Source organism: Leopardus geoffroyi, chromosome C1 (assembly GCF_018350155.1).
Source record: "Leopardus geoffroyi isolate Oge1 chromosome C1, O.geoffroyi_Oge1_pat1.0, whole genome shotgun sequence".
Taxonomy (NCBI): Eukaryota; Metazoa; Chordata; class Mammalia; order Carnivora; family Felidae; genus Leopardus; species Leopardus geoffroyi.
Genome location: NC_059328.1, coordinates 221,399,395 through 221,415,427, shown reverse-complemented (window position 1 = coordinate 221,415,427; position 16,033 = coordinate 221,399,395). Strand labels below are relative to the sequence as shown.

Sequence of the window (16,033 nt, the reverse complement as noted above, 5' to 3'; positions counted from 1 at the left end):
CTGTGACCCCTCACAGTGATTCTAAGCAACCAGACAGATGAGATTGCTGCCCTCCCCTCCTCCCCTCTGCACTGCAGAGCCTCACCCTGTCCTCAGGACGTGGCCCGTCCTATGTGTGGCCGTCTGACCAAAGACTGATGGAGGGCATAGCATCCACCTACATCTTACTTGTGGGCAAAATGTCTTTTCCTTCTGAAGTTTTTAGACTCCAAGGAAACCTGACAAGCTTGTCTTGGGTCCCCTGGGGAGCAGCTGCCCATGCCGTGCACACTGCTCTCGTTGGCACAGTGGCCGAGCAAGACCGTTGGAGGTCAGAGCAATGTCAGACGCTGACAGCCTGGATTTATTCTGTGGGTTGTAAAATCTGGTTGTTTTTTACATTGATCTACCAAGTCGTAATCAGCATTTAAAACAATGGGAAATAGAAACCAGCAAATTTCATCACATGTAGTAAAGATCAGTTTTCTTTCCGACTCCTGTCGCTCATTCCCTTGCACGGTGAGCGGTCTGGAGTCGGAAAGAAGGATGTGAAAAAGCCAAGAATCTCCTGAGCTGGAGGAGGGGCCTTGAGGGTGTGGCCATCTTTCTGCATGTTACAGATGGACATGGGGACTGGAGAGGACCCCGCACGGCACGTGGGCGGCAGAGTCGGGGCCACGATGGCAGCTCTGGGGACAGGCTGGCACAGGCAGGCTGGGGAGGTGACCCTCCCCACCCCGGACCGCAGTGGAGCCGATCTGGACAGTGAGGTAAAGGGGCCGGGTGCCCGCACTGGACCGCCGTCGCTTTGGGGCCCGGGGGGCTGTGGGCACGTGCCGTTACCTGTCTCGCAGCGAGGTCCCGCGAACGGCTCTGAGCACAGGCAGGTGAAATTCCCCACGAGGTCCACACACGAGCCTCCGTTCAGGCACGGGCCCGAGGCACATTCGTCCACATCTGCGGGCAGAGGAGGTGGGAGCTTGCTCGAGCCAGCCTTTGGCTCCCTGGCACCTGGTCTGGCCAGGCGGGAGCCTCTCCCTTCCCCCGGGCAGGCCACTCACCCGTCTCGCAGGCCGTGCCCGTGTAGCCGGCCTGGCACAGGCACACCGCCGAGCCGCTCTCCGCCTGGCACCGGCCGCCGTTCTCACACTCTCTGGTGTCACATGGAGACAGTGCTGCACGTGCAGAGGGGGGAAGGTGTCGGACCCCTCGCTGTGGCCGCGGGGGCGGGGGGGGAGTCCCGTGGAGCCCCACTCTGCAGGCGGCTCTGGAGGGTGTTGGCTGTGGGGGGCCTGGCCCGGACGGTCCCCACCCATCGGCCTCGAGCTCGTCCGCGCCGGGGTTGTGGCAGCAGATCTGGGGTGGAAGGAGGCTGTGCGCGCTGGGGGGGGGGGTGGGGCGCAGGGGTGACTGGGCCCAGGTTCCACCCTCCCTGTGGTTGTTCTTCTCAGTTGCCAGCACAGAGTGGGATTCTGGGGCACTGGCCGGAGGGATTCCTCTGGGCCAGAGCCTTGAAGGGGTGCAGGGGGCAGGGAGAATGGCCCTTAGGGGAAGGGGCGAGGTGGGGAGGAGGCATGTCTTGCCGCAGGGCTGGGCGCAGAGGCTGTCAGCCCCCACCAGGTGGGGGTGAGCTGAGGTGGCGCCCGTTCCTGGCCACCTCCACCCAGCGTGCTGGCCTCTCAGACTCCCTGGTGGCTGCTGGCCCCTGAGCTCCGGTGGCTGAGCCGGGGGTGGGGGGACATTGCCTTCCCTCAGCCATGACACATGTCCTGATGACAGTGCATTCCCCAAACGACTCAGTGTGGGCGCCAAATGCATCGGGAGCACGTGGCCCTCCCAGGCCTCGTGGGGGACAGTGGGAGGAAGGAGACGGCGGTGTGGAGGGGCTCTGCTGGCTGACGGCACCAGGTGACCCCCGTCTCCCGGACCCTGACTCCACCAGAGAGCAGGGCTGGGCACCCGTGGGGAGGGGAGGCTCATGGTGAACAGCACAGGTGTCCCTGTCTGGACGCTGCTGGGTGTCCCTGCTGTCGTGTGCCCTGGTGGCTGAGGTGGGTCCTGAGACCAGCGAGCGTCGGTGGGGACCTGGGACTCGTCGGTGTCACCGTCTTGGCCGTGAGGAATCTGAGGCACGGGGCCACCGGCTCCAGCCCCAGGCCCTCCGAGGGGCCTCCCTGGGCCCAGACACGTGTATGTGCACTGGAGTCACAGACCTTGAAACATTCCTTGTGGCTATCAGTCTCCCTGAAAAATGGTTCTTCTAAGAACTAAGCTTCTTGTACGGTTGCTATTTGTACACACTTGATTTAACGACGTGTTATGTGTCTCTGAATAACGGTTGAACATCAGTAAGCGTCTTTAGGGGAATGGGTGTGTGGCCCAGCCCGGGGGCGTTAGGGATCACGGTGCTTTGATCTTAACAGGCTCTTTTTCTTGGGCTCCCCTAGCAGCTTCCCACAGTGAGACTGGGGGTGGAAGTGGGGGCCCCCCTTCCGGCACCAGGTAGGCAAAGGGCCAGGGTGAAGGGACCCCAGAGAGGTGCTGGAGGAAGGGCAGGGGGTGGTGTGTGGAAGGAGGGAGGCAGGTGGGGTGCAGCAACAAGGAGGTCTCAAGAAGGACCCCAACCCTTGCCTGTGAGACCCGGGGGCCTCCCCTTCTGTTGGGGGCTGTTGGGGTTTGGGGTCCTGGGGGTACAGAGAGGAAGAGCGTGGGGGGTTGTGCCCTTCTGCACCCCACAGCTGGCCTGTCTGACCTCAGGAGGCCCCGCATTCGCCCCAAGCCAGTCCAGAGCTGAGAGGCAAGTGATGGCCTGTAGCACCTGGGGCGGCCCTCGTGCAGGCCCTGTGGCCCGGCTGGAACCGGGCACCGACTGCTCCGATGTGTTACCCCTGGTGGCTCTGGATTTGCCTCTCGAGTCTCCGCTCCTGCCCCCACGAGCCTCGGGACTGCCCGAGTCTACCGCCGAGCCCTCCGCGGATGCCCACCCGGTGCCCCCACCGGGCTGACCACGTGTCCCTGGCCGGGCAGGACCACTCGGGGTGCCCTGCAGCCGCTGGCGTTCCCCTCACCTGTCTCACAGGTGGGACCCCCGAAGCCGGCTGGGCATCGGCAGCTGAAGCTGTTGATGCTGTGTGTGCAGGTCCCGCCGTTCTGACATGGATCGGAAGCACATTCGTTAACGTCTGAAAAACAGGGCCGGCCGGGGCCTCAGTGGACGAAGCCAGGTTGGGGAGACCCTGCCCGGACGCCCTCCCGGCCCCGCTTCGGGGGGGGGGTCGGCTCAGACGGGGCAGCCGTAGCCCCGCCTGCCGTGCTCTCTGTCAGGGAGCCTCTGTGTGGTCCCCCTCCGTCGCCCACACTGTGGGGACAGACACCCTGACCTTGGGCTCTTGGGGCCCCTGGCTGTGCTGCAGTGCAAACTCACCCAGGTGACACCGCCTCCCGGTGAAGCCTGAGAGGCAGGAGCAGCTGTAGGAGGGGTTGCCCGTGATGCAGTCGTCAATGCACTTGCCGCCGTTGAGACAGGGACGCAGGGCCAGGCACACGGAGGCTGTGGACACAGGAGGGAGCCGAGCCGTCCCTTCCCTCCCCTGACCCAAAAGGCCCGTCTCTGAAGGATCGCCGTGTGGTCTGCTGGCCACCCAGCATCCACGATTCACTTCCCAGGTCTCCCAGGGTGCCCAGTGCACCTGCCGTCTGTCCTGCTGACATTTAGATTCCTACGCTGTGACTCTGGCTTTCCCTGGAGGCCAGGCTTTCCCAGAATCCTTTAAGCCCACAGCACTTCCTATGTCTTTAATGCATCAACTTGTCTGAGGAACTAACAAGGTTCAAGACCCAAGGGTGCCTAGCGACACAGGAAGGTGTGCGGGCATGAGTGAGCCTGATGAGAAGGACGTCTACAGGTGTGGATGAGGGGGACCCACCCCTGCGGGAACCAGAGGCGGTGGGCGGGGGTCCCTCGGGCCTTTCTGAGGGGATGCGGTCTGCTCCCGGGGCCGCCCCTGATAGTTACGGAAACGCACGTCCAGCTGCCCTCCGGGCCTCCCCGCGTGAAACAGGAGGGCCACACCCAGGGCTGTCGAAGTCAGGGTTTCCCACATCATGGCCTCCCGGCCAGGGGGTCTCCAGCGGTCCCCGAGGGCCACCCGACCCCGTGCCTGGGCCTCGCAGGACGCGCAGCCCGCAGAGCTCGGCTCGGGGGCCCGTACCCCTCTGGAGAAGTGGGGCCCCTGAAATCCGCGATGGAGAGGCACAGCTTGCCGGTAACGAGAGCACCCCCAGGTCTCGGATCTCCTGTTACGAGGAGGGCCCCGGGAGATCTGGCGTGGTGTGAAGGCCAGCAAGCGGGGGACACTCGCGGCCCAGAGTGGCCCAGAACACCGTCAGAGCTGAGGGTATCTTCCGGACGGCCCCCGCCCCTCACCCGTACCCCTCCTCCGTTCACTCGGTCACACTGCCACTCTGCCGGCCGTCGCGTGGTGGCTGTGTCCCCCAGCCGTTTCTGGGCCGGCCTTCCTCAGGAGTGAGCCTTCCAACGGTGGAGGCGCTGCCTCTCGCGTGTGAGCTGACCCTCCCGTCCCGGCACGGCCCGTGTGTAGGCAACCCGGACTGACACGCACGGGCTCCCTCTCCTGGGCCCGCGGCGTGGCCGCGGGGAAGCAAGGGGGCTCCTGTGGGCCTCTGCGCACACTAGTTTGGAAGGCCCAGCCCTGCCTCCTCCGTCTACTCCCCCAGGAGCCTGGGATCGTGCAGAGAAGCACGTCACCGTGGGAGAAGGATCCCCGAGGGACTGGCCAGAGCCTCTTCCGAAGATCATTTCTCAGGGTCACAGCCTGCAGCCTTGGTGGGGAGCATGGGCCTGGCCACAGCTAGACACACGCCTGCTCTCACACCTGCTCCCACACTCGCGTCCACGCCGCACCGCTCACGGCAGCCCACACCTGCACCCGTACTTTGATCCCTAGCCACAGCCTAAGCCCCTGGCTACTGGCGGGTGACAAGCAACAGACCTCCCTGCCATCAGAGACGCAGCGGTGTCCCCACCCCCGAAACACCACCGCCCAGAGCCCAGATGGGCAGAGTAGGCCGCGGGCTTGGCCTGGCCCGCCCTGGGGCTGCAGGAGGGCTTGCGTTCTTGGGTGCCCCGCTTGCCACTTTGGGGAAGGGGCAACATTATTGGCTCCTGGGCTCCCTGGCCTGTGGGTTCCCCATCCTCTGAGCTCAGGCTCTGGCTGGGGCCCATTTGGTGCTCCAGTGAGTGGGTGGGCTCGGCCTCCCCAGGCATCTCTCACCGGGGCACCATCCTCAGGCCTTGGTGAGTCTTCCTGCCCCCCCCCCCCGGCTCCTGCCCCTGCCCCTGTCCCTGCAAAGTGCGCGCCTGTTGCCCTGGAAGGTCTGGGTGGGATCCACCCGCGCTGGGTTCGCTCGCCGAGCTACGGGGTTGGGAGAAGTGGGAAGAGGGTCCCCTCTGTGGCCTCGGTCTCCTTGTGGTGGGAGGTGAGTCCGCGAAGGCGGTCCCCACGTGGGCGTCATTGTGGCCTCAGCCTTTGCAGGCCTCAGAGTGGCCACGTCCATCATTTACACACCCTCTCCATTTCTAAGCACGTTCCAGGGAAGGCTGCACCTCGGCCAGCGCCACACAGGGGAAGGGGCTGGGACAAATGCTTCCTCGGCCAGTCCCGACTGTCTGCCCTAAGATGGACCCTACCCGCCACCCCGCCCCGTCTGATGCGTGGTCGTTGCCTGAAGGCCCCCTGGGTGTCGGGGAGATCCCTCTGGTCAGGCAGATGCGGGGGGTGTGAAACAGGCGGCAAATCCCACCAAGCATCAAGTCCTTGGCAAACGTGGGGAGACGAGTGAAGAGGGCGCCTGCCTTCCAGGCGATCCTGGGGACAGGTGCCCCTCCCCAGCCCAGGACACAGGCTGGGGGAGAATGAGGGGAGAGTGCCAGCTCCTGGACCCAGGACGGGTGACCCCAGCTCCTCCGTGGTCTCCAGCATATTCCCCCACGTGGCGCCCCGGAGCAGGGATAGGAAAGCCTCCCCAGGAAAAGATGGGGCTCAAGGGGCGAGCCGGTACCAGCCCAGGTTCCTGGCTGGGGGAGGGGGTGGGCAAAGCCATGCCCTCCAGCAGCCTGCTTGTCCCCAGCGTCCAGCACCCCCTTCATCCAGCCTCGTCCTCCCTGCCCCCTCTCCCATCCTGCCCTTCCCCCATCAAGCATCCAGCCCCCTTCTTCTTGCCCCCTCCTCCCTGTCCCCAGCATCCCAATCCCTTCCTCCCTGCTCCGGTCCCCTCCTGTCACCCCCCACCGACTCCCTGAGCCACCCCAGCCCCCACAGCCCTGAGCCGCTGTTTCCATCCTCTTACTTGTATGGCCGCAGCCCCCCACGCGCACCTGGGCATCATCGATTCTGAACGCCCAGCGCCCGGGCACGCCCACGTTGGTGGTGGTCTCCACCTCGACCATGTCCGCGGTGCGTGAGCCGGGGATGCTGAAGTAGCGCCGCCCGTCACCTGCATTGAAGCCAGCCTGGGGTGGGGAGAGTGGGGGGCAGGCGCCAGTTGGGTCCCCAGGTCCCCCTGAAGCTGCCGAGACCCACATAACGCCTCCCACCCGCCCCCCCCGGTGGCCAGGGTCAAAGAGATCACGTGGAAGGCAGCTTTGTAACCCTGGAGCTTTACAGGTTTAGGGGTACCCCTACCACCCCCCCATGTTGTCCTTGTCCCGATCAGCAACCTCCCGGCCAGATCTTGACCCCAGCCGACAGTCCCTCCAGCCACCAACCTTGAGCACTGGCGTGCTCCCCACACACACACCTGCGGGGCTCACTCCCTTGGAGTCTCAGCTCCCGTAAGGACCAGGGGCCAGGGGCAAGTGTGAGCTCAGGAGAAAGTAGGTGGCCCGGGAGGAGGTGGGGGCCTTCGCACAGTGCAGGAGCACTGGCTGGCCTTGGGGACTTGCACTTGACCACGCCCTCCACACTTAAGACTTCCTGCTGGCCACAGTTCTGTGGGCCATGGGCCAGCCACTAGGACAGTCAGGGCACGGAGGACCACTGGCCTCTTCACGGTACTGGCTGCGTGCAGGGAGGGTCCGCCCGCCTTGTCAGCTGTGACAGGCGTGGCGGTGGGGAGCCGGGCCCCTACCTGGGCCGCGATCCCTCCCAGGCCAGTGGTGTCACCCCCGCTGCTGGCGTGTGTGCCTGTGGTCCACGTGATGGACTCGTAGTTGAAGATGGTGAAGGAGAACTTGCCGTCAGTGATGAGCACAGTCTGGAACGTGTTGACCTGCCGAGGAGGGAGGTCTGAACAGGGCTCTGCACCCCAGTGTCCACGCCGCAAGGCCCTGCCCCCCTCCGGCATCCCTTCGCGCACTGTCATCATCCACCGGCTGTGTTCCCGACCGGGTGGTCAGCCATCTGCCGTCAAGCTGACGGCCTCGTCCCCATCCTCCACCGTGTCCCCAGCGTCTGAGGCCCTGCACGGGCCAGACCCCCAATATCTGCCGCCTGGTGAGTGGGACACACCGAGGGGTCATGAGGGCCCACAGACGCCAGGAGCAGACGCTGCGCCCTGTGGTGGCTGGGGCACAAGGGTGAGCGTGGACTGGGCCAGATCCGCATCACTGCCTTGTGTGAAACAAAAAAATGTAAAGGGGGGGGGGGGCGGGAGGGAGATTAAAAAAGAGAAACAAGAAAAAGTGGTCTTAGTAGTTCTTGTTTTTCATGGAATTCTCTTCCATGAAACTATGCTTGAGTAGCATGTACAGGAGATGCTATTTCAGATCGGGCAGGGAGGGGGGCTGTTTAAAAAGTGATCTCGGGACTGGTAGGCAACTCTCTGAAAGAGGATAAAATTAGAGCTTTACATGTTTACATCACTTTAATAAAGCCCACGTCAAGTCAGGTTATGGATGGAACCATCAAAGCCCTAGAGGAAAATATGGGCACTCGAGTCTGCAGAGCTGCGTCGGGGAAGGGCTTGAAGCATAACGTTTGTCGACCGCGAAAGCCAGAAAGGAGATTTGTATGTTTGACTACAGAAACTTCTGCGTATAAAAAGTGCCGTAAGATCACACTGAATAGCAAACAGCAAAGTGGAAGATGTTTCTACAACATAGGTGGCCGCCGAAACTGTGGGTGTCTTTAATGCAAGCACAACTTGTACGGGTCAGCAAGAAAAAGACGAGAAAGGCGACAGAATTGTCCAGGGTCGCGTGAGCAGATGCGTTACAGCAGAGCGCGACCGCCCGGCCACACTGAACAGATTCGCCGGCCCCGGAAAAGGCCTTCCCCGTTTGCCCGTGACGCTGGCGCGGGAGGGGAGCCACGGGCGTCCTGCGGGGCCCAGGGAGACCGCGCGGCCACACGTGGCTCACTCGCATGTCTGAGGCCACGAGTCTGAGAGGCGCGTCAGAGCTCTGCGGGCAGCGGCCTCCCTGCTGGAGCCTCGTGCCGGGAGACGGTCCCCGGTCTAGCGGGGCCGCGCGGTGCCCGCCTCGGGGCACAGGTGCCGCCCGACACGGCATCATATGGTCCATCTTCTTACTTCCGTAAGAATGAGCAAGAGGGAGACCGAGTGCTCCCCTTCGGGATGGCAGACCTGGAGCTAATACGACCAGGACGCCGCGGCCACGGAGGCAGGAAAGCCGAGGGGGGACGGAGGGCGAGACTAGGGCCCGCAAGGCCAGCGGCGGGGCTTCGCGAGCTGCTGAGGCCCGAGGAGAGCGAGGCCGGCCGTGGGGCTTCCGTCCCTTCCTCCCTTCCTGTCACGCGGCCTGTTCCCAGAGGAGGGCTTTCCGGGTCCGCCAGCGGCCGGCCCCGCTCCCAGCCCAAACTCAGAACTCTGAGCCCTTATAAGACTTCTTGTGTTGCCCAGACATTCGCACCCCTGGGCCCGGACACCGGAGAGCAGTGAGGATTCCTGTGGCAACACAGGAGGGGCTCAGGAGACAGAGGGCACAGGGGACATCACGGTTTCCGCGATGCCGTGGGGAAGGCGGACGCTGTTGAGCGAACAAAACCACAAAACGGCGTGTTCTCTGCGGCTCTATTTATTTCTTAAAGTGGGTGTCAGCATACAATAGGAAGTGTTTACCGGGAGTTACCTCTTGGTGGTGGAATCTCTGGTTCTTTTTTTCTTTTTGTTACACGGATGTTTTTCTTACAAATTGGTGATAAGAAAAAACAAATAAAACTTAGCGAAAGATGAGTGGGCTCCGCATGAATGAAGTTCACCAGCGTGAACGCTCATCCGTAGTAATATTTACAGAAAAAGCCCATCTTTCCCTGTTGACTGTCCTCCTTTTAGGAAGCGAGCACCACAGTCGCTCGGCGGCTGCCTCGCTCCGGGCGTGCTCGGTCCCCCCGCTGCTGGAGAACTCGGCCAGCGCTCTCCACCTGCGCTGTGTTCCCGAGCCGCCGCTACTGGGGACCCCGCACCGCCACGCTGAGTGAAGACGTCACCTGTTCCCACCCTCTGCCCACCCACTCGTGTGTGTGTGTGTGTGTGTGACGGGCAACCAGGCCCTGCCCTTGACTGCTGTGCCCGTGCCTGTCCCCTGCGGTCCACTGTGCAGACACATCTCGCCCTCGGGCTGCTCCGAGCCTTCCCATCCCTCGAGCCCCGGAGCCTCCTGTGGCTAAGCCGCCACCTTCTGCCTGGCACAGCAGTCCCACGGGCTTCTCGGCCCTTGGCGTCTAGAACGTGCCGGAGACACGGGTCCCCAGTGCCCTCGTCGTTTGGCATTATCGCAGAAGAAAGGATAAAACAGAATAAACTTCCCGCATAACCTGTTGAGTTTCAAACCATTCCAAGAGGAGACTCTTCTAACACATGATCGGTATCTCCCTAGCATGTGAACTCCTGTATCGGGGCATTTGGCATTTTCCTAGAGGCAGAGGGGTTCCAGGGGGGTGGGGGCTGGGGAAGGTCAGGGCTCTGCCCTCCTCCAACCTGGCTCTGCGACCCTGGGAGAGTAACTTCCATCCCTGAGCCCGGTTTTCCCCTCTCGGCCGTGCCGAGTGGTGGTTATGTCTGACCCCCCTCAGCAAGGCAGGGTCCCTGGAGGGAGAGCCTGGACCCCAGACCGACGTCCTCCCTCCCCCAGGACAGAAAACTCACGGGGGAAGAGGAGCTGCCTCCAAAGAAGGTCACACGGTGCCAGGTGGCTATGAAGACCCAGGTGGCGGAGAAGTCCTGGAGCTCGGGGAAGTAGCGCCTGACATCCTCTGTGGCTCTGCGCAGCGTGGCAGGGTCAGTGGCCTCCCTGTAGTACACGTCACCTGCACGCCGATTGTCCACGTCTGCCCAGAAGGCTGCCACCACGCAGCGGTCCTTGGCGATGGGGAAGGCCGCGGGGGTGAACTGAGAGACCTCCTTCAGGAAGGAGACGACTCCGTTATTGTTCACCTGTCAGGAAGCCAGACGGGGGGGCCGGTGGGCACCTGGGGACAGGCGGGTGGGCCCGGCGGCCTCCCCTGCCTCACCCGCCAGGCGCCCTCCAAGGGGGAGCCGGCCTTGAACCGGGCATCCCTAGGACGGCCTGACGGTTCCTGGTCCCTGATATGGGGCCCCTCGGCCTGTCCCATCCCCTTGCAGACAGGCTGCATGCTCAGGCACAGGCTCTGACCCGTTCGCTCTCCCTGATGCGCCGCACGGCGCCCAGACCTGGGCTGCTGCTGTGGGGTCAGGGAGCTCCCACTGTGGGCCCTGGCCTTGGGCAATTGGGGCGCTCAGGGTCCTGAGTCCCACTCTAACCAGGCACCTTGGGAGGCACAGTAGGCTGCCAGCCTCGGATCCAGGTCTGGACAGGTGAGCTGGAGCCACGTGAGGTGGGCTGAGGGGAGGCCGGAAAGGCCTGGATGTCTGGTTGGTGGGGAGGGTCTGTGCTCAGGACTCCAGACAGTAGGGAGCTGCAGGAGGCTCCTGAGCAGAAGGGGGGGTGGGGGCGGCAGGCAGCGTCTGTGCGGTAAGACGCAACTGGTCCCGGTGCAGTTAGCCGTGCAACCAGGAGGCAGTTCAGCCTTCACCTCTCTGTGCTCTGGGTTTTCACCTGTGACATGGGGATAACACTAGTTATTGCCTCCGGGATGCTGGCAGCCTGGAACGAGTTAGTGAGCACAGAGCTGGGCCCTAGACTGTCAGGATTTGCTCCTGGGAAGATCGTGGTCAGAACTATGCTTTCAGAAAAGACTCTGGACTTGCCCTTTAGGTGAGGGTGGCCCGGTAACCCAGAGAAGCACAGCTCTCTTCTTAAAGGCACCGAGAGCGATCGAGCAAGTGAAGTATTGCAGGGCTTGGATTCCAAATCGAGGACAGGGAGGGACCAAAGGCGAGCCCGGCTCTCAAAGCTCCTTCCCGCCCAAGTGAGTGCACCTGCACACTGAGGAGCAGTGGCTGCAAACAAGACCTAAAGTTTTGCAGCCTCGTGGAAGAACAGAGAGAGAGACGTCAAAGCTCGGCGCTCATTCGGGGCTGGGGGTGAGCCCCCACGCTAAGCTGGGTGAACTTGAAGTACACGGTCCTCATGCGGCCTCACGCTCTGCCGTCCCCTCACCCAAGTGATCCAGGGCCCCTCGAACCGGGACTCGGATCAAGGCTCGGATTCTCGGTTCCCAATGGATCGCATCCTGAGGTTCCAGAAGCAAAGAAAACCCTCTCTGGTGGAAGCTGGCATCACCTTAGGCCTCAAGCTATTCCTGTAAATAATTGTTCAAGTACAAAACCCAGGTCACAAAGATAATCGGGCACATAAGGAAACAAGGTACCACTCACAAGAATCAGCAGAAATGCAAGAAACATTGGATATCAGAATTATCAGACCAGAGACTATAAAATGACTAAGTTTACTGTGTTCCAAGAGCAAGCTTTTTTTTTTTTTTAATTTTTTTTTTCAACGTTTATTTATTTTTGGGACAGAGAGAGACAGAGCATGAACGGGGGAGGGGCAGAGAGAGAGGGAGACACAGAATCAGAAACAGGCTCCAGGCTCTGAGCCATCAGCCCAGAGCCTGACGCGGGGCTCAAATTCCCGGACCGCGAGATCGTGACCTGGCTGAAGTCGGACGCTTAACCGACTGCGCCACCCAGGCGCCCCTCCAAGTGCAAGCTTTAAATTTCTTCAAGAGTATGGCCAAAACAATCTTGAAAAAAGAACGAAGTTGGAGGACTTATACTTTCTGCTTTCAAAACGGACTGCAAAGCTGTAGCAGTCAAAACAGTGAGGTCTTGGCTTAAAGACAGAAATATAGACAAATAGAAGAGAATAGAGAGTCCAGAAATAAGCCCTCACATATATGGGCAAATGATTTTCATCAAGGGGGGCAACAGAAAGGGCAGTCTTTTCAACAAATGGAGCTGGGACTACTGGACGTCCACATGCAAAAGAATAAAGTTGGACTCTTACCTCACCCCAGATACAAAAATTAACTTAAAATGGATCAAAGACCTAACCATGAGGGCTAAACATATAAAGGTCAGAAGAAAACATAGGATAAAAGCATCACAGCATTGGCTTTGGTAATGATTTCTTGGATATGACACCAAAGGCACAGGCCACAAAAGAAAAAAAAACCAGACAAACTGGGGTTCATCAAAATTAAAAATATTTGTTTCTATCAGCAGAATGAAAAGGCAACCCACAGAATGGGAGAAAATATTTGCAAATCATGTATCTAATAAGGGCTTAATATCTTAAACATATGGAGAGCTCCTACAACTCAGTAACAACAACAAATACAAACAACCTGATTAAAAAATGGGCATAAGACTTCAATAAACCTGTCTCCAGAGAAGATCTACCAATGGCCAATAATCCCATGAAAAGACGCTCAACATAACTATCGTTAGGGAAATGCAAACCTAAGCCACAATGAGCTAACACCTCACACCCATTAGCATGGTTCCCATCAAAAAACCTGGAAAAGAACAAGTGTGCTCAGGGACACGGAAAAGCTGGAACCCTTGTGCACTGCTGACAGAAATGTAAAATGGCACAGTCGCTGTGGAGAACAGTTGGCAGTTTCTCAAAAAATTGCAAATAGATATACCATATGATCCAGAAATTCCACTTCTGGGTATATATCTGTATTAGTCGGCTGTGGCTGCCATAACAAAATACCAGACTGAGTGGCTTGAACGACAGAAATTTGTTTTCTTGTAGTTCTGGAGCTAGACATCCGAGATGAAGGTGTCATCAGAATTGGTTTCTAGCGAGGCCCCTCTTCCTGGCTCGTAGATGGCTCCCTCCTTACTGTGTCTCCACACTGCCTTTCCTCTGTGTGCACACGAGAAGGGAGAGAGCTCTGTGGTGTCTGTCCCTCTTATTATCAGATTGGGGCCCTACCCATACAACCTCAATTTACCTTCCTGAAGGCTCTATCTCCAAGTACAATCACCTTGGGGGGTAGGAATTCAACATAAGAATTTTGGGTGGGACACAATTCATCCACAACGATACTCAAAAATAATTGAAAGCAGGGTCTTCAGGAGATCTTTGTACACCCGTGTTCATAGCAGTATTCTGCACGACAGCCCAAAGGTGGAAGCACCCCAAGGTTCACCAATGCATGGATGAATAAGCCAATGTGGTCCATCCGTATGATGGAATATGATTCAGTCTTAAAAAGGAAGGAAATTCTGACATGTGCTACAAAATGGATGAGCTTTGAGGACCTTATGCTCAATGAAATAAGCCAGTCACAAAGAGACAAATGCTGTGATTTCACTTATATGAGGGATCTAGAGTAGTCACATTCATAGAAAATAGAATGGGGGTGTCCAGGGGCTGGAGGAGACAGGGGTGGGGGCGTGTCTAGTGGAGACAGAATTTCAGTTTTATAAAATGAAAAGAGTCTGGAGGTGAAGGTAGTGATGACTGAACAACATGTCCTTAATACCACTGAACTGTACACTTAAAAATGGTCAAGATGTAGGGGCACCTGGGTGGCTCAGTCAGTTAAGCATCCGACTTCAGCTCAGGTCATGATCTTGCAGTCCATGAGTTCGAGCCCCGCGTCAGGCTCTGTGCTGACAGCTCAGAGCCTGGAGCCTGTTTCAGATTCTCTGTCTCCATCTTTCTCTTTCCTCCCCTGCTCATGCTCTGTCTCTCTCTTCTCAAAAATAAATAAATGTTAAAAAAAAAAAAGGTTAAGATGCTAAGTTTTATATTATGTGTATTGTCCACAATATAAAAAATTGACTAAAGCAAAGTCTGGGACAAAAAAAAATAATCAGGAATGGAAATTCTCTTTTTAATAAACCATATTAAAGAACTAAATAGAAATTCTAGGACTAAAACTAAGTAAATAACAAATTAAGAACTAAGTAGATAATTTAAGAGCAGATTTAAATAGATAATTTAAGAGCACAATTAAAGGAAGAATTAGTGAGCTGGACCTAGAATACAGGTCAGAAGAAACCATCTGGAATTTAGAACAGAGACAAAGACATGGAGAGTAGAGAAAAGAAAAGAAGATTTATGTGAAGCAGGAGGATGGTCAAATACAGGTATGGTTTGGAGCACCAGAGGGTAAGGAGGTATATAAAGGCAATGGCTGAGAATTTCCAGAGCTGATGAAAGACATCAGGCCACATATTCAATAATCCCAGTGATTCCCTAGCTGGAAGAATTAAAATATAGCAACAACAAATGACTGCTGTAAATGCACATCAACGATAAGGAGACCGTTATAAAAGTAGAAATATATGAATTATCATCAAGGGTCTTTCCCGTAGACTGGCAGCTGATTTCTCATAAGCAACAATGGGGACTAGAAAATGGTGGGATTGTGTCTTGAATACGCTGGAAGAAAATAATCTGCTTGCAGTTTTATACCCAGATAAAATATCCTTCATTACTGAAGGCAAAAGAAAGATAATTGAAATAAATAAATAATAAATAAGTAGGAACTAAATAGCAGACCCACATAAACAAAGCCAAGTCAAAGGGAAATGTAAAGTCAGAGATGCAAGGAGGGGAAAAGGGCAAAGAAGGTGAAAGAAGGTGCTATGAACTGAATGTCTGTATCTCCCCCAAATTCTTATGTTGAAACCTGGCCCCCACTGTGATGGTGTTAGGAGGTGAGGCCTGTTGGAGGAGACTAGGTGTGAGGGTGGATCCCCCATGAAGGAGATTAGTGTCCTTATAAAAGAGACCCCAAAGAGCTGTCTCTGTTTTTCTGATATGTGAGGACACTATGAGAAGATGCTGTCTATTAACCAGGAAGTGGGTCCTCACCAGACACTAAATCTTCCAGCCCCTTGATCTTGACTTCTCAGCCTTCAGAACTGTGAGAAATAGCGTTTGCTGTTTAAACTACCCAGTCTAGGGGCGCCTGGGGGGCTCAGTCAGTTAAGCGTCCGACTTCAGCTCAGGTCATGATTTCGCTGTCTGCAGGTTCAAGCCTCGGGTCGGGCTTTGTGCTGACGGCTCGGAGCCTGGAGCCTGCTTCAGATTCTGTATCTCCCTCTCTCTCTGTCTCTCCCCCTCCTCATGCTCTACCTCTCTCTCACAAAAAGACATTTAAAAAAATTTAAACTGCCCAGTCTGTGGCATTTTTATCATAGCAGCCAGAACAGATTAAACCAGAAGGCATGAGAATAAATCTAAATGAACACTGACCATATAAAGAAATAATATAAATAAAGCTTTGTGTAGTTGTGTGAAAAAAAATCTGTAGAATTAAGATTAATGATAATAGCTTATAAATTGGGAGAATACGTAAGTGTTTGAAGGTCACTGTATTTTCCAGAAGGGTAAAGGCATTCACTTAGTAGTGAATATTGGTAAGTAAAAATGAATGTGGTACTATCTAGGATAATCACCAAAAGAATAGAAACAGTGTATATCATCCTAACCGATAGAGGGGATGTGACTGAATGATTAAAATACTTGATGTATAAGATGGCAAGAAAGGAGAGAGAAGGAAATATAAAGCAAGTGGGACAGACAGCACAGAAGATCTTCGATTGAACCCAGCTCCGTCAGTAACACTTTAAATAAAAATGAATTAGATGTTCCGGTTAAAATACATACTATCCAAATGCTAAC

General features: G+C 57.0%; 1 protein-coding gene across 12 annotated transcripts in view; it reads right to left on the bottom strand.

The window, feature by feature from the left end:
* Positions 1–16,033, bottom strand: part of SNED1 (sushi, nidogen and EGF like domains 1) — an 89,990-nt gene that overhangs the window by 54,996 nt on the left and 18,961 nt on the right. For 11 of the 12 annotated variants that reach the window (XR_006713276.1, XR_006713277.1, XM_045481982.1 and 8 more), the window contains exons 2-8: positions 10,105–10,392; positions 7,129–7,269; positions 6,349–6,511; positions 3,404–3,529; positions 3,048–3,161; positions 1,041–1,154; positions 823–936 (exon numbers count right to left, since the gene is read on the bottom strand). Coding sequence is in view for 10 of the 12 variants with exons in the window: in XM_045481982.1 (XP_045337938.1) it covers positions 823–936; positions 1,041–1,154; positions 3,048–3,161; positions 3,404–3,529; positions 6,349–6,511; positions 7,129–7,269; positions 10,105–10,392 (1,060 nt within the window). In the remaining 2 variants the exon portion in view is untranslated. The remainder of the gene's footprint in view (positions 1–822; positions 937–1,040; positions 1,155–3,047; positions 3,162–3,403; positions 3,530–6,348; positions 6,512–7,128; positions 7,270–10,104; positions 10,393–16,033) is intronic. The other variant, XM_045481986.1, reaches the window with a different exon arrangement.